Source organism: Miniopterus schreibersii (assembly GCF_964146895.1).
Source record: "Miniopterus schreibersii genome assembly, chromosome: 14".
NCBI lineage: Eukaryota > Metazoa > Chordata > Mammalia > Chiroptera > Miniopteridae > Miniopterus > Miniopterus schreibersii.
In genome coordinates, this window is record NC_138114.1 from 48,078,945 (window position 1) to 48,097,205 (window position 18,261).

The 18,261-nt window shown below is 42.5% G+C and overlaps 1 protein-coding gene across 2 annotated transcripts in view; it reads left to right on the top strand.

The window, feature by feature from the left end:
• Positions 1 to 1,160: 1,160 nt before the first annotated feature.
• Positions 1,161 to 18,261, top strand: part of ATRNL1 (attractin like 1) — a gene marked incomplete at its 5' end in the record, with an annotated part of 352,817 nt that continues 335,716 nt past the window's right edge. Inside the window, 3 exons of one of the 2 annotated variants that reach the window (XM_081158751.1) lie at positions 1,161 to 1,544; positions 16,347 to 16,430; positions 17,599 to 17,712. In XM_081158751.1, coding sequence (XP_081014877.1) covers positions 1,255 to 1,544; positions 16,347 to 16,430; positions 17,599 to 17,712 — 488 coding nt within the window. The remainder of the gene's footprint in view (positions 1,545 to 16,346; positions 16,431 to 17,598; positions 17,713 to 18,261) is intronic. The other variant, XM_081158750.1, reaches the window with a different exon arrangement.

Here is an 18,261-nt window from a genome sequence, read left to right on the forward strand (position 1 = left end):
CGATACCTGGGTTCCGGGCGCCCTGGCGAGGGGTGGCGCGCGGGGGCTCTGAGCGCGCCGACCTTCCCTGGGGCGCGGGGTCATTATCTCGGGGGGAGAAACTGCTCCCCCTGGGAGAGGCCCTCCGCGGAGGGCGCCGCGGGCCTCCGAGTCCCGAACCCCAGCCCCTCCCAGCTCTTGCGGACCCCACAGCGTGGTCGGACTGCGGTGCCTTTAAGACTTTTGCCTGCTGCACATGCTCAGCTCTTTGTGTGTTGTTGGAGTTTTTCTCTTTTAAGGGGGAAAAAAAAAAAAAAAAAGATTAAGGAGACCTAGGCGAGGGGCCGGGGCGCAGGAGGGGAAGCGCCGGGGGACAGCGCTGCACCGGGGCAGCTGCGGGCGGCGCGCGCCGAGGCTCCCTTTCTGCTGAAGCCGCGAGCCGGCCCCGAGCGGATCTTTCGCTCGTGGGCTCAGGCCGCGCGTGGAGCGAGGGGGGCCCGCTCCCCGGCGAGCGGAGGGCAAGGGCACCGCGGGCACGCGGGCCACGCCTGGGGGGCCGGTCACCCCTGGGCCCGCGGGCCGGGCGGGTGGGCGCGCGCGGGGGAGCCCCAGGTCCCCGTGCAGGCGGGGCGAGACCACGGCGCCGGCCTGCGGGGGTGCGCGTGGGCAGGCGAGGGGCGCGGAGGCAGCCCCACGCCCCGCGGGCTCCGGGCGCAGCGCGGGGGGCAGGCTAGCGACACGGGAGAGACGACGGCAGCTGGGGGGCCACCGGCCGCCATCCGGGCGGCGCGAGGCTGAGCCCCCGTCTCCCGAACCCCCCTCCCGCATTGGGCGCGCCCACCTCGGGGCTCCAGCTGGCCCCCGCCCTCCCTGGCGCGCGGGGCTGGGAGTCCAGGCAGTTGGCGCGAGCCGCGGGTGAGGCGGGGCCGTGCGCGGGGTCCCCTCCCCCCCAGGTCCCCTCCCGCGGGTCCCCTGCGAAGCGCCCCGCGCAGTCCGTGTCGCGCGCTCCCCGCCTCCGGCCCGGCCCGGCCCGGCCCGGGCGCCGCGGCGGTGGGCTCGGCCCGCCGAGGACAAGGTCAGGAGACGCGGAGGCGATGCCCGAGCGCGACTGGAGGGAGCCGAGCGGAGGCGACCGCGGCCGGGCTCCGTCCCTCCTGACCCGGGAGCGGGACGGGGGCAGGCGCCGGTGAAGAGCGGCGCACGCGCGGCTTCCCCCCCGGAGCGCCCCGGTCCGCGCCCGCGAGCGCCGCGCCCCCGGGCAGGGTCCCGGGGAGCATGCAGCCGGCACCCCCGGCCCGCGCCCGCCCCGCGCAGCCCGCGGCCCCGGGGCTCCGGCGGGCTCGGCGGGCGCGCGGCGGCGGGGGCGCCTCCTCCTGGCCGCCGGGCGGGAGCGCCTGGCTGCTGTGCTGCGGCTTCGTCTACCTGGCGCTCTGCGCGCAGGTGTCCCAGTCCCGGCCGTGCGACAGGACCGGCTCCTGCTTCTCCGGCCGCTGCGTCAACGCCACCTGCCTCTGCGACCCAGGCTGGGTGGGCGACCAGTGCCAGCACTGCCAGGGCAGGTTCAAGTAAGTGCCGTGGGGACTCCGAGCCTCAGCCCCCCCGCAGCCCCTCGCGCCGCACCCCCCGCCTCGCGGCCTCGGGGCCTGGGGTCCTCGCACCCGGCGCCGACCCGCGTCCCCTCCAGCCCGGGCGCCCCGGGGACCTCCGGCGCCGCGCGGAGCGCTGACCGCTCCGGACGCTGGTCCCGGTGTCCGCAGGGACTTCTGGTCCCCTCGTATCAGCATCTGCACACTGGGCGACGGGGCCAAACCCCGTTTTGTTAGGACACAGTTTTTTAATCAAAAAATGATGCCCGTGTCTCACGCAGCACTTGAGCGCGTGTCACATTCGGGACAATACAGAAGCGTCAAGGTTAGAAGTCGTGGTCTCCCCCCCCCCCCCATCCTATTTCCCTCCCGAGAGGGAACCGCTGGGAACATTTTAGTTTATTTAGTAACAATAGCGGTCCTAAGGAGAGTTCAGGATGGGCGCGCCGCGTGCCAACGCCGTTCCCAGGGCCTAGCGCGGGTGACCTCATTTGTTCCCCACAACTCGGCGACTTACTAGAAATGTTACGCTGGGTTTACAGAGAGACATCCAGGCAATGAATGTCAGTAATTTGCCCGGGGTTGCACCGGGGAAGGGCCCACTCGTGATCCCACATGGGCCGGCCTAACTCTAGGATGTTTACTTTGAGCCAGTGCACTGGGTTGAATTGGCCAGGACAGCCTGGAATTGGGAAATAAGGGAGTGACTGTGGGTTAGATGAAATCCCCCCCCCCCCCCCCGGACTTTTGAACGTGAAGATGACGGAGTTTCCCAGTGGTTATTTCACGGTCAGCCCTTGTGTGGGAGCATCGCTTTGGTTTTGCTGGAGCTCAAGGCCCTGAGGAGTTTGCAGCAGGAAGGACACCGTCTCCCTCCTGCTGGACGATGTGCGGGGCTTTCCTGCCGGATGGGAAAAGAAATGGGTGGATGTGGGGAAGCAGAAAGTCAGATAGTTGAGGCCACCACCGGGGTAGCTGCCTGACAACTCGCAGTTCGGTCATTGAGTCAACTTCATAGCCTCCTAGATACTCAACAAGAAGTTTTCTGGCCGGTTTGTGGTTCTGAAATCACATTATGCAGGTCACTAGTGTGTGTTGTCGGGATGAGAGCAGGATCTTAAGTGGAATGTCTCTTAGGCTCTAAGACAAAGGCAGGGATATGGTTCAGCTTTTTAACGTATTATAGGAAAATTCCCTGGGAGTTCTAAACAGCGTGTTGTTTTTTTTCTTATTTTTTTAGTTAGTTTTGCACTGTTGCTGATGAAAACAATGCCCTTTGAAACACATTGTAAAAATGTTTTGTTTTGTTTTGGTTTTCTTTTAAAATGGTGCTTTTAAATTTTAGGTAGGTCCTACTATTTAAATCCATTTACAGCAGGTTTTTGGAAGTGAAATCTCAAAATGAAATTTTATGGAATTCATTTGTAGCAATTGGTTGTTGGACTGTTTCCTAGCTTCACACTCTCACAAATTAGTATGGTACTCTACTTTTGTTTTAATACACTTTTTTTTTTTTTTTTAATTTGGGAGAGATAATCATTAAAAGTTTAAAAAAGGGTTTCAAGATGAGGAAAGATATCATGTTGAATTGCGTTTCTTAGCCTTTTTTACGTAAATAGTCTTAAACTTTTGCTATGACTATAGCAGCCAGACTCTACCTCACAGAAGAGATTTTTGAACATATAAACTGGGAGTCAACAATGAAAAAAGCCATATCTATTTTTTATATCTCTTTGTACATAAATAGGAAGATTGCCCGATTCCTATGTGATTCAGGGATATTGGCCTTTGTGGGGGTGGATTTGCTCCATCTGTCTTAGGACAAAATTGCTACTGTCCTGGGAAGCTCCTGTCTACATTTTATAGTAGTCAACTCCTGAATCAGCTAGATCAGCAGCCTGTAGCCTCACCAGCAGATGTTGTCCCACCAGCAGATGTTCCAGTTAATAGGAAAGATCACAGATCAAGTTAAAACCAGGTTAAATAACAGAGAGACGGCATTCATAAGCACAAAGCATTGGTGAGTAAAGGAAGAGTAGCTTTTTAAATTGAGATACAGTGAAATAACAATAAACCCCGAACTAATCATTGAATGTTATTTCCTTGGAAGCTGTTATTTCCCTGTGACTCATTTTATTCTGTTGATAAGTAGAATACATTTCATCTCTCTGTGGAATGCAAGCGATTAATTAGAGTAAACATAACTGGCACAACTCTGTGTGGTGTTCTCTATACTCTTAGGGGTACAGAAAACGTGGTGTTTAATGTGAAAGGGAGGAATCAATTTAGAAGAAAATAATTCTTCCTGGTAAGGTACATGCTGAGCTAAGGAAGGTTTATTTGAGGATGGTGACTTGAAGAAATAACACAGTGGGGAAGACTTTAACTGGAAATTCTCACTTCGCTAATTACCTTGAAAATCTTTTACTAAAAGGGGAGGATGGCAACCCAAACAAACAGACATCAGAAATGATCAATCTTGGTAAGCAGGTGTCAAAATTAATTGGCTGGCTCCATGGTAACTCAGCCTCTCCGCCCCCTGCTATGGGGGTTTGACTAGGGAGTAAGAGTTCTTCAGATGCGTCTTTAGAATGGAAGATTGATGGTGGGGGCAGAAATGCAGGAGCAGATGTGATAGCAAAAGTGGTACTTCAGTTCCCTGAGCATTGATTCCGGCCTTCTCTGTTTCCACTTGAGAAGAAGAAAACACTCAGAGTCCTAAGCCATTCCTCACAGAGGTAAAACAGAATGAACATCGATCTTCAGCTTCAGCAGGACTGAAAGATTTAGGACTGAGAATCAGAAAGGACGATGCCAGTTTGAAATACAGTAATCCAGGGTATGACCTGCGCTAATTCAGATTGTATTTACTCGGGTAGCTAAGGAGAACGTTAGGCTGGAGAACATTTTGCTATAAAATCCATTGGAATAAATAGCGCTCTCTTTTAGAAGCGGGTTGTTTAGAATTCTTTTTGTAGAGTAGTTGGGGTTTATGTTTATATAAATTTATATCCTGTGTTCATGCTTGTACATGTTCTCGCTAATGTGACTTAGGAACTATGACCTCCGATTTCTCTTAGGTAAACAAAATAACCTAAATTAATGCTCTGAGATTGGAAACTATCTCATTATATTATAAATATTTGCGAGTGTAAATTTATTATTAAAACACTTAATGAACATTTTCCTAAAATCATCCATTAAGTCTTACTACATGTTTAATGTATATAGGTTTTTAAAAATCTCATAGGTTAGTCAAATATGGATACTGAATTTCACACATTTATAATGGAAGTATTTATTTCTACAGACAGCAAAATGACATAATATTAAGAATGAGGTAGCTATTGTAAACAAAAAGGGGCAGGGTCAAGGGTGTAAATGTTTTTCTTAAGCTGCTAGTAGATATACATACACACACACATATCCTTGGGAATCCCTTTTATTAATCGTAAGGAAACTATCAGTAACTATAAAGTTAAATTGAATGTCCCTTGCCCCCAGGCCTTCTTTTCTTCAAACTAAATTGTAATATGTAATCTATATCCATAGGTTCTTTTTAATTATTAAAAATCACATGGTAGAATTTTTTTGATTTTTTTTTTTTTAATTAATCTTTAGAGAGAGGGGAAGAAAGAGGGAGGGAGAGAGAGAGAAACATCGATGTGAGAGCAAAACATTTGCTCTTGATGGGCTGCCTTTTGCACGCCCCCTTCTGGGGATTGAGCCTGCAACCTGGGCATGTGCCCTGATCCAGAATAGAAACCGGCAGCCTTTGGGTGCCTGGGAAAATGCCCAGCCAACTGAGCCACACCAGCCCAGGCCGCATAGTTGAAATTTTAAAATAATTTAAATTCACTGTTTCTAAGATCCTAAATTGATCCAGGAGGTTACTTGTAGTGTGGTTTTCAAGACCATGGGTCTGCGTGATTTGGCTCCTGTAGCAGATTAGACTCGGCCCTCCTTTTTTTGTGCAGTGGTCATTTAAAGTTTCCTGAAGGTGTCACATTCTTTTCGGCCTCAGAGCATTTCTCACATGTTCTTCCTTCTCTCTGAACCCTCTTTCCTATCTGGTGGTTTTTGTTTGTGGCTGATTGCTAAAAAGCCTTCAAATCTTAGCTTACACTAGTATCTATCAGAGGCTTTTTTCCTCAGGCTACGTCACCCCTTGTTATGTACTCTTACAGCACTGCTTTTCCTTTTTAGTATGTTCAAATGAATTATTTAATTGCAATTGTAATTGTTTCCTTTAAAATATTTATAAGGGCTTTTTGAGGTATAATTGACATGCAATAAACTGTATAATTTAAAAAGTTTTGACATGTGCCTCTGAAACTGTCACCACTATCAAGATGATAGAAATGTCCATTATGCCCCAACCCCTCTCTTTCCCGCTCTTTCCCTCTGTCCCCAGGCAACCACTGAGCTGCTTTCTGTCACTATACTAGATTTGTTGGCATTTTCTAGAATTTTATGTAAGTGGAATCATGTATTATGTATTCCTTTTGTCTGGCTTCTTTCACACAGCATATTTATTTTGAGATTCATTAATGATATATCAGACGTTTATTCCTTTTAATTCTTGAGTAATATTCCAATGTGTAGATACATCACAATTTATTATTCATCCGGTGATGGATATTTGGGTCGTTTCCCATTTTTGGCTATTCTGTAGAAAGCCGCTCATAGTAGAAGTCTTTGTATGGACATATGCTTTCATTTCTCTTGGGTAAATACCTGAGTGGAATGGCTGGGTCATACGGTGGATACATGTTTAACTTTTTAACAAACTGACAAAACTATTGTCAAAGGTAATTGTATCAGTTACATTTCCACCCGCATGAAGGTTCTAGTTAATGTTCATGTATGAAAGTTCTAGTTAATTCACATCCTCACCAGCACTAGGTATAGTCAGTCTTTTAAATTCCTGCGGTTCTGATAAGTATGTAGTGGGATCTCATTGTGGCTTTAATTTATACTCCCTACTGACTAATGTTTTTGAGCATGTCATCCCGTGCTTACTTGCCATCTGTAGATCTTCTTCGGTGACATATCTGTTTAAATCTTCTGCACAGTTTTTTGTCTTTTTTTTTTTACATTTCTTCTTATTTTTATGAGTCCTTTATCTATTCTGGATACTATTTCCTTATCAGATATATCATTTGGAAGTATTTTCTCCCACGCTGGGGCTTGTCTTTTCATTCTCTTAACAGTGTTTTCAAAGAACAGAAGTTTCAAATTTGACAAGTTTGCCTAAACCAAATGTTTTCTTTGGTTTATTTTTCTAGAAGTTTTATAGTGTTAGATTTTATAGTTTATGTTTATAGTCCATTTTGAGTTAATTTCTGTGTATGGTGAGAGGTGTGGATCTCAGTTCATTGTTGCTGCATATAGATATTAAATTGCTTCAGGGCCATCTGTTGAAAGACTATTCTTTTTCTGCTAAAGTGGCTTTGTACCTTTGTTGAAATCAGTTCATATATTTGTGTGTCTGTTTCTGGATTCCTCTGTTCCATTGATCTCTGTCGATTTGTATGTCAAGACAACATCTTGATTATTGTAGCTTTATAAGCCTTGAATTCAGGGAGTGAAAGTCCTTTAATTTTGTTCTTTTTCGGTTATTCTGGCTAATTTATTTCTTTGCATTCTCATATGAATTTCAGAATCAGCATGTACATTTCTAGAAAAAAGTTGCTGGGATTTTATTTGGGATTGTGTTGAACCCATAGATCAATTTGGGTTACAGTTGTCATTTATCAATATTGAGTTTTGTGATTCATGAACATGGTATATCCCCCCTTTTTTTTTTTAGGTCTTCTTTAATCTCAGCAATATTTAAAACTGTTGAGTGAACAGGTCTTACAACTTTTTTTGTTAGATTTTCCGTAAGTATTTCATGTTTTTTGATGCTGTGGTAAATTATATGTATTTTTTTTAGTTTTAATTTCTGTTTGTTGCAGTTTTCTAGAAATACAACTGATTTTTGTACTTTAATATCGTATCTTTCAATCTTGTTGAACTCACTTATTGGTTGTAGTAGATTTTGATAGATACCTTATGATTTTGATATAGATTATATATATTCTTTGCAATCTGGATGCCTTTTGTTTCTTTTTCTTGCCTTATTTCACTGGCTAGAACTTCCACTATAATGATGTGAGATGTGTCTTGTTCCTGATTTGAGGGGAAAATATGTAACCTCTAACTGTAAAGTAAGTTATCTGTAAGTTTTTTGTAAATCCTTTTTACCACATTGAGGAAGTTCCCTCTCTTCCTAATTTGCTGGGAGTTTTATTCAATTTACTTAATATGTACAGGGCTGCATGACTAGACTCTGTTAAGATTTATTGTTCAGAATATAGTGCATCTTGATAAATATCCTTGTGCATGTGGAAAGTATGTATGTTAGGCTGTTGATGGGTAGAATGCTCTATAAATTTCAATTAGGTCAAGTTAGTTCAAGTTTTCTCACACTTTTCTGATTTTCTGTCTACTTTCAGTTATTGAGAAAGGTATGTTGAAATCTTCAATTATAATTTTGTATGTATCTACTACTCTCTGTAGTCTTACCTGATTCTGCTTCCTGTATTTTGAAGCTCTGTTACTACATGCATGACACTATATCTCAGTCCTCTTGAGAACTGACCTTTTTTTCATTATGAAATGACCATTTGTTGAAAAGACTATACTTTTTTCATTGATATCTTCGTACCTTTCTTGGAAGTTAATTAGATATCTCTATCTTTATATCTGTTTCTGTTCCATTGATCCATATGTCTAACCTTTTGGTAGTCCCTCTCTTTTAAGACTACTGTACCTTTATAATAAGTCTTGTAATTCACAGTGAGACGCTTTCAACTCTATTTTTAAAAAATTCATTTGGTTATTCTAGTACATTCACTTTTCCACATAAAACATAGATTCAGTTTATCAATTTCTGTAAGAGTTTATGTAGAATCGGTATTACCTTTTTCCCTTAAATGTTTGGTAAAATCTATCAATAATGCCATCTGGGCCTGGCATTTTCTTTGTGGGAAGGCTTGCAACTGTGAATTCAACTTCTGTAATAGATGCATGGATATTCATTTTATCTGTTTCTCTTTGAGTGAGTTTTGGTAAGTTGTGTTTTACAGAGAATTTGTTCGTTTCATCTAAATTTTCAAACTTATGAGCATAAAATTCTCTGTAATGTTTCATTATCCTTACAAAGTCTGTGGCGTTTTTAGTGATATTTCTTCTTCTATTTCTGATATTGAGAGCTTCTGCTTGCTTTCTTTTCTCTTGCTTAGTCTGGCTAGACACATATTAATGCTATTGCTCTTTTCAAAGAATATGTGTTTGGTTTCATTGATTCCTGCTATTTTGTTGTTGTCGATGTTTACAGTTTCATTGATTGCTTGCTTCCTTTGGTTTTAATGTGCTTTTCTTAATCTAATTTCTTAAGATGAAAAGCTTAGATAATTAATTTGAGATGCCTCCTCCATTCTCTAGTTAGGAGGATCAGGGGAGCTGAGTCTGCTGTTATTTGCTTAGTGCTGGGCAGAAATGGTCCACCCCACAGTCTGTGCAGCTGTGGCGCCCCCCAGTGGTGAGGGGCAGGGGTGCTGCTGCTTTGCTGCTGCTCGCTTGGTGTGTGCAGGAATGGTTGAAGGGATTCCACCTCCGCCTTCTTTCCCAGCAGGGAGGGGCAGATACCCATTATTTTTATAGGTAAAATATAAGCATTTAGAAAATAAAAGCCCTGTATAAATTGGAAACTTTCAAATAAATTTTCTATGTCTCATAAAAAAATAGAAAATTTAAGAGCGTTGTCCTTGTTTTGATGTATTAAATTTAATCCCAGGCATCATTTGTACTTTATGTTTTTTAAGATTTTTTTTTTTCCTTTTAGAGAGAGAGGAAGGGAGAGGGAGAGAGAGAAACATCGATGTGAGAGTGCAGCATCAGTTGGTTGCTTCCTGCATGCCCCCTCCCTGGGATCGAGTCCACAACCCCTAGGGGCATGTGCCCTGACTGGAATTGAACCAACAACCCATCGGTGCATGGGGCAAAGCCCCACCAACTGAGCCACACAGGCCAGGGCCCTTTGCACTGTTTTGACAGCATACTTATGCTGATAATGAAATTTCTTCTAGAAATTAGAATTTATTATTCTATGTCATGGAAGAACAGTATTAATGGCATTAAAACTAGTATTTTGAAACTTAAATTTTGAGTTGAGAGGAGAAGTACTATAATGTGGTAGACAAAAGCTTTAGATATATTGCCTTTTTTTTTATTCCTGATGAAAAACTTGTGAAGTAGATATTCATGTTCTCATTGTACAGTGGGAAGAGAGGAAAAAAGACCCAGAGCGATTATTTAAGCAAAGTCTGATGGCTGCTAAGTAACAGTGAGTTGCCAAATCACGTCTGTCTGGCCCATTTCCATCTCAAGCCGCCTTTTACTCTTCAGTGAGAGGTTTCTTCCTAATTACACACTCACACTCTTCTGGATTTCCAGATGGTATAGGGGTTATCAAGAAAATGAGTTTTGGTACCAAACTGATAGGGGTTTGAGACCTAGTTCTGCCAACGTGCCATGATCTCTACATGGGTTTGCTTTGCCGCTTTACTGAACACTTGATAAGTTTTCTCTCATTCCATTTTTAAAACAATCTTATAAAGTAAGTACTGTTGTGATACCTATTTTACACACAAGGAACCTGAGGCTTAGGGAGGTGGAGTGACATACCCGTGGAGTGACCAAGGTCGGCTGAGATTCTTGCAGCTCTTCTAAAGTTTTTCCTTTACTTTCGGTTTCTCAGTCATGCCTTTTCCATTCTTCAGTGAAAACAGAATATTCTACAGAGTTCTCCCTTGTCCTTTACAATGTAAGTACAAATGGGTGCATTTTACAGTACACAGACATACCAACAGAAAAGTATGCACTTAATCAAATAGTTCTCTATCATGTAGCTGTATTTTACTTTTCTCCAAGCTTGTTGATTACCTGGATGTATAATATAACAGTTGTTTTTAATGTCAGGATCCTGGATGGGCTGTGAGCGTTTGGTGAATCCTCAGATTTGTATATGAAATAATTATTGATGTGAAATTTCGTAGGCAGGAGGGTATAGCTTTTAAAAGATTCTCAAAAGTGATCTCAGATCTCAAAATGGTAAGAATCACTGAATTATAGGAACGAAACCCAAATAATGGTCACTGTGTCTGCACAATTAAAAAACATGGGATCAGGTGGACAGAGAAGGCAGAAGTTGGCTGGGGGTGCAGAATGCACTGTGACGGCAGCGAGAACAAATGCGAGCTCAGCACAGAGTAATACACTGATGTGTCCCTGTGCGGAGAGGGGAACGTTAATACCAGTGGATATAACCTCGAGGTCCTCGTTATCCACTTTGTTTAAATAGAAATCAATAAACTATTACGTAATATTTTAATTAAGAACACTGTTTTAAAAAAGACTTCTGTGTGGATCTGCCTAGTCCTTGCAGAGTGGTTATGGGTTACGTCAGCACAAAAACCATAGTCATCGATAAACAGGATTTACTGTTTCAGAGGCTTCATAATATTAAACCTATTGACTTATTTTTTTATAATGTCTTAATCAAATTTTGTATTCATAGCCAGGATAGAGAACAGCACTTCGATTGATTTAATTTTAGTTCTGTTTCATGTTTGTGCTGGTTTTCCTGCACTGAGCAGCGGTCACTCCTGTGATGCACACAGCCCAGCTCGCTTGTTTGATCAGGGACTCGAGATGGGGCAGTTTCAGCTGGAGGAGACATTGGCAAGGCGTGTGGGCATGTGGCAGGCATCTAGACAGGGATTGGCAAACTTTTTTTTTGGGAAGGGCCAGATAGTAGATATTTTAGGCTTTGCAGGCCAGATGGGCTCTGTTGCTACTACTCAACCCTGTTCTTATAGCACATTAGCAGTCTTAGACACATGTAAACAAATGGGTGTAGCTGAGTTCCAGCAAATCTTCATTTACACGAAGAGGCGGTAGGCCAGGAGTTCCTGCAGTCCTGATGGAGATGAACATGGCAGTGTGCTTCTCAGTTCAAGAACAGGAGTGCCACAGAATTAAAAAGATAAGTCGGTGGTCTGAAACTTAGGATGCATTGTAGAAGCAGCATAAAAAATAGTACTTACGTACAAGGCCTAGTTTACCTTTTAGGCGGGTGAAGTATACGCCACCTAATTTCTGGAGACCTCTACACAGTCGGAACGTAAGGGTGTTAGGAGTAAGAAGACCAGAAAAGACGGGAAACCAGGTGTTTGTGATGTTGGAGTGTACGACTTCTGAATCTGGGAAGAGGAGCGGCTCCGGATGGTGAAGGTGTCCTAAGTGTGCCTGTGGTGGGGGCGCGCGGGTCAGGTGGCTCGGAGGTGAGGGATGTTGGCGGTGAAGAGATCAGGCCCCTACAAAGGGAGACTTGCTCTTATTGTGGAAGCGTCAGGGCTTCCCCCCTTTCTCCTGTCTCTGGGTGGTGAGAAAGAATTTTCCACCCCTCTCATCTTGGTTTGTGTCAGCCCCTTCCTCCCCCCCTGTTTCTAGAAGAGGAAATGGCCAAGAGGAGACCCCTTTGCAATAAGTGGAGGCAGAGGCGGGGTCTTGGTAGGGGCTTTGGGTTAGGGATGGGGGATGAAGACTGAGAAGGAATTCAGGAGCTGTGGCGAGTAGGCTTTTCTTTGAAGTGTGTGTGATTGTTGCCCTGGAGTTGAAGAGGGTGGGATGGAGTGGGCAGTGGCCTGTATTCTTGTCGCGTAGCCTGGGTGGGCAAGCAAAACAGTGTCTTCACGTCACCTCTCGCAGGTGGGAGGTAAGAGTCACAGTAGAGTATGTACTTCTTTGGAGGAGGGAAGCTATTTTAAACTAAGGGTAAGGAGTTGAGAGGCGTAGCCCAGGAGTGGGTCAGTGTGGGAAGGTGCGGTGGTGGAGAGAGGGGGGGTTTGGGGAGTAGGGAGAAGAGGCATTTCCTCAGATGCAGTTTGGGAAGTGTGTTCCCTAAGAGGAAGATGGGCTATATTGTAGGTGGTATTTACAAAGCAGGGCTGCCTGTTCTTAAATTCCCAGATAAAAAGAGCTATGTATGTCATAACTGTGTGATAAGGTGCTTTTTGACTATGTTACAGTGATATTCTTGCATCATAGAAGCTGAAATAGAAGGAGCTGTGTAAGGTCATGGAACAGAGGAAAGGTTTTAAAAATATTAATTCCCCGAGGCTCTAAACTGTGATCATTCCGTCTTAATTTACATCTGATCATTTGTATCATTAGGTTCAGCCCGGATTTGGAACTTTTTACAATTTAAATTAGCACCATTTTGATTCTAAGGGTTTGTTGCAACTCTGAGTTAGAAACATGGGAAGAAGGGTTTCTTAATGGACTCTACTGAGGGATCCGCACCTCGGCTTAAAGCCGGGGAAACTTTCACACACGAGCCCCCTCGTGCTACCTTGCTTTTCGAGAGAACAGAAGCAGTGATGACTTTGAGGTTGTGATGAGAAGATTTCTAAATCTTTTTTGAGATTCTTTATTTGTTGAGATATCATTATGCTGGTTTCCTTTAGCTCTTGAGCATATTTAAAGCAGTTGAACTAGTCTGTCATCTAGCAAGTCCAGTGTCTGTCTCCTCAGGGACAGTTTCTGTTGACTTCTGTGAACGCACCATACTTTCTTGTTAATTTGCATGCTTTGTTATTTTTTGTTGGGAGACTGGACATTGATTATCATAATGTGATAACTCTAGAAATCAGATTCTTCCCCCTGCTGAGGGTGCATTTTTATTACTACGTGTGTTGTAGTCGTGTACTTGTTTAGTGACTTTTCTGAACTAGTTTTGTAATGACTGTATTCTTTGTTGTGTGTGGTCTCTAAAGTCTCTGTTCTCTTAGCTTGTGGTCAGGTAGTGTTTTAAGAAATTTCCTTGCATGCTGGAGCCAAGAAAAAGTGAAGAACTCTCCCAGGCTTTGCAGATTCATGCTGTGTGGCAGCCCTCCAGTGCTCAGCCAGGTTGTTTATGACTCTGCCTTAGCCTCACTTCCTTCTTGCTCTGAGTCCAGAAATTAGCCAGAGGTGAAAGTGTAGAGCCTCATCATGTCTCTTCTGAGCACACGGTCTGCCCTGGATGTGGCTTCCCAAATTCCCAGGCTCATGCACTGGGCAGCTTTTTAATGTCCTAATTCTTCAAAGAATCTCATTTCCCACATTTTTCTCCCAGGCTCTTGGTGTATCTAGTGTTTGCTTTTATTCTTCTTTTTTGACTCAGGCAGCAGGGGTTGTTCATATTTGCCTGTCAGTGTTTTGTGGAATGCCTCCTGTCTAGCTGCTTTTTGCCCTGGAGGAGTTTCATGTTAGGCATGGGATGATTTTCGTGCACTGTCACGTGGATTACCCTGTGCAGTCTTGTCTTTAGACATTGCTCATTGATCCACTGAATCACTTGCAGTTCCCCGAAGAGATCATGCTATTCCCTGAACCTGCAAGTCTTCACACAAACCTCTTCCAGGAATGCTGTTACCTGTGTTCCTTTTTATATGCATTTTTAATATATATACCAGATTAAAATTTGACAATCTCTTGTTTAGGGTTTTTGTATGAGGGGTGTTTGTAATCTTTATTTTTTCTTGTATTGGATTGTCAAGTTGTGCTTTAAAAATAATTTTTGCACTCCATTTAAAATGTCAGATCTATTGGTGTGAAGTTGTTCTTAATGTCTTATTCTTTCTGTGGCATCGGTAGTGATGTTCCTCCTTTCTCCTTTTTGATAGTGGTAATTGATATTTTTTCTTTTTTTCTTGATCAGTTTTGCCAGGGGGTTATTATTTTATTAGTCTTTAGAAAGCCAACTTTTAGTTGCATACATTTTCTTTATTATATGGCTGTTTTCTATGTCAGAGATTTCTGTTTTTATTGCTCCTTCTACTTTCTTGATTAATTTACTGTTCTCTTTCTAGCTTTTTGAGCTGTAATTGATGATCGACTTTCTACCATGCACACTGAGAACTATACCTTTCTCTCTAAGCACTGGCTGAGCTTCATCTTATAAATTTTGATGTGTTGGGGTCTTGGTATTCAATAGAAAACATTTTCTAATTGTCCTTGTGATTTAAAGGTCTGTTGCTTAATTTCAAACGTCGCCTCTCCGGTTAGGAGCCTTGGCGTACCGGCAGCTCCGGTACCACCGTAAGCCAGCCGTATCTCAGGGTGTTCTGCCCCCCGGGTGGCTCGTAGCTGGGCTGCAGTCCGCACCAGGGCTCGTTTACGTCTGGCACAGCTTGACCCCAGTAGCACGTGGTCACGTCCCAAGTCAGAGTGCCGTGTTGTTGACTCGAGCCCCTACCTTTTGTGGGCCACGGCCTCCAGCTTCTGCCCCCTCCCTCCTAGAGGCTGCCAGAAGCACTCTGAGCCGCTGGCAGTTTCTTCTAAGTAGACAGATCTCCCCAGAGCAGAAGCAGCTCCGAATGCCTGGAGCCTGCGACGTCTTGGTCTTGGCTTGGCAGATCTGAGCGTTTTGTTGCTTACGACCTGCTTTTAAGATTTTAAAATCGTTCCTTAGCTCTTTATGTTGGCCTCAGTGGCGGGTTTGTCTGAATGACCTCATCTGGTATTATCGGAAGGGAAAAATCAGGACAAGTTATTTAACCTGTTCTTTATCTGTGCTTCCGTTTTCCCATCTTTAATGCGGGATTCGTAACTCCTTACCGTCTCGTAGGGTTTTGGGGATTTTTAAATGAGGCCACGCGTTATGTGCTTACAGTAGTACCTGACGTGAAGAACGCGCTCGATTTATTATTACATTGATTTGAGAACATTGAAATTTGTCTGTTGCTCTTCAGAAACTATTCCAAGCATGAATTAGCCCCCTTGCTGCCCAAAGTTGGCTGAGATTATGAAAGATTTACAAATAACATTCATATCGACTGGCCTTTCTGTCAGCCTTGATTTGGGTAGATGACACTTCCCCCTCCTAATGTTTTCAAGACTCTATTCTATAAGGAAATTAATTTGATCTAAGACCAGGTAACGACCCTGATACTGGTGTGTGTATACATATGGGTACGTGTGTGCATGTGTGAATGTCGAAGACTGCTGAGCCCTCACGTGCGTGTGTTTGTATGCACATATAAACATGAAGGCTGAGTGGGAAGCTATTTTAATTATTTAAAATATGGTCCTTTGTTGCTAAAACGATTGAGCTGGAGCTGAGGAGAACAAAATGAAGTAGAATTGGGGTCCTGTTTTAAAGATTTTTAAATTCTGAAACTCCTTTAGACAAGAGGCGATGAAATAAAAGCAGGCAGGCAGCCGAGCGAGCTCGGGCGCCGGCTCGGCTTCGGGAGCCCGGGCCCCGCAGCCTGGCAGGACACGCGTGTGCACTCTCTCTGCGCTCCAGCGACCTGCCTTTCCCAAAGTGTCCTTGACTTTCCTTCTTCTGCCTCCACCTGACTTTCGTGCAGAGGAAATTTCACTTAATCTATTTTGTGTCAACTTTCAACCCATCAGTACAATATTCCATCTTTCAGTGCATTTCCCCACTATGTAAAATGAAATAGTCTTAGTACATCAAGGTTTAAAGAAATCCAAAATAAATTTCTTTTGAGATGGAGAGAGATACATGGCAATTTGAAAATTTTTCTAAATTGTAAATAATTTCTCTTTTTGGTAAAAATGCTATGTCCCATTCCTTTGGTTTAATGTCTTTTAAATTTTCTTATGCTACTATATGCCTTAAAGTTACTTTAAGCTAATTATCTTCATGATTTTGTTTTCTAGGTTAACAGAACCTTCTGGATATTTAACAGATGGTCCAATTAACTATAAGTATAAAACTAAATGCACATGGCTAATTGAAGGCTAGTAAGTATACAATTTGGGTATATTTATTTTATCCTGAAATGATAAAGAAGCGATCATATCAATGTTAAAGCAGAAGTATAACAACTTTATAATTATAGAGTTTATTTCATTGCTTATTATTAGAAAAGCATTATTCACGCTATTTTTAATGGGATTTACAACTTCTAGATGTCACGTTTAATATGTTACAATACCCATTCGCTTGTGATAATAGTTTAATTTGTGCATATATTTTATTTTTTGAGTTATGTTAGTGTGGCATTAAATAAATCAGGCAGGCATTTTTGGCTTCTTTTAAACACCTTGTTAAGGAATTTGAAGATTCCATAGAAAGTAAAAATATTCTAGGCCTAATTATACCGTGGGTTCATGTTATTCAGCATTTTAGTTCTAAGGGTGTTAAAAAAAGAACATTTTATAGAAAAGAGTGAATTACCCTTTTAGAGGTATTTTTCAGTAATAAGGACTTGAGATTGAATTTATCTATTTAAACATTGTGATTGGACCATACATGAATCGATACCCATTGTTTGAACCATTTTATGATTTTTAAAGAGTATATTTGGAAAACCGGTATTTTGGGGGTTATTTAAAAAGTTTTTTAGAACTTAAAAGTTCTAGAACTTATGAAATTTTTAGAACTTATTAATTCCCTGTGCACCCTTGGTCTCATTTTGTTGACTTGTTAATGGTATTGAGACCGTTCAGTTAAAATTTGGAGACCTTATCAGGGCCTCTAGTTAAGGTTTGTGTAGAAATAAGAATACTTGCTCCTTGAGTGTTGAATTTTAAAATTCAGCTTTATTCAGGTTCAATTTGCATGAAAGAAAATGCACCCCTATTAAGTATACAGTTCAATAAGGTTTTAAATAATGTATACGATCTACATAACCTCCACCTTAATCGAGAGAGAGAACATTTCCTTTCGACTGAGATTTTAGAAAATGATGATACATACCTATGGCCTGTTAATAGAGTATGTATTGGAGTTGCATGTATTTTTTACAAATTATATATCACTGCTTATCAATCTTGTACACTGGTGACTTAAGGATTTATAGCAGAATTATCGTAAATAGGTTTTAATAAAATGCTATGCCTAAAATGTCTTCAGACTGTGCTTTTTCTATTACATATTAATTTAAAAATATTTTATTCTTTTTTTTAGTCCAAATGCAGTATTAAGATTAAGATTCAATCATTTTGCTACAGAATGTAGCTGGGATCATATGTACGTCTATGATGGAGATTCTATATATGCACCTTTAATAGCTGTACTTAGGTGAGTGCTTATGTTTAGCTGATGTACTTAAGTTTTAGAAAAGTAACTGTGTATAATTTATTAATTTTAAAGACATACTGACCTGTACTTCAAAATAAATTTGCAGAGATACTGACCATCCACTTAGGTGTATATGTAATAAAGTCAGTATTGATATAGCAAAGATAAATAAGTCTTGTACCAGATATGTAGATTTCTTTAATGAATATCCTTTATTTTTGCTGTATATAGTGTATTGTTTTAAAGTGCTTTGATGATATTTTCAGATCTATTTGGATAGATTACCATGAGTTCTAGCTGACAAAGCAATAAATAGGTATATATATTTTATAGTTGTCTTTTTATCTTAGCAAAATGATAAAGTTTTAAATTTTTATTTAAAGGTTAAGTTATGCTTTATGTATGGAGATTTTGTGTATAACTTAACTAATGTGATTGTTGACCAGAGTTACTCATTTTGTTATTTACACGGTATCTCTTATATGTTCAGTCATTATTAAAAATGTAAACATAGATAAAAGTTTATTGTCCCCTACAATATTTTTTCAT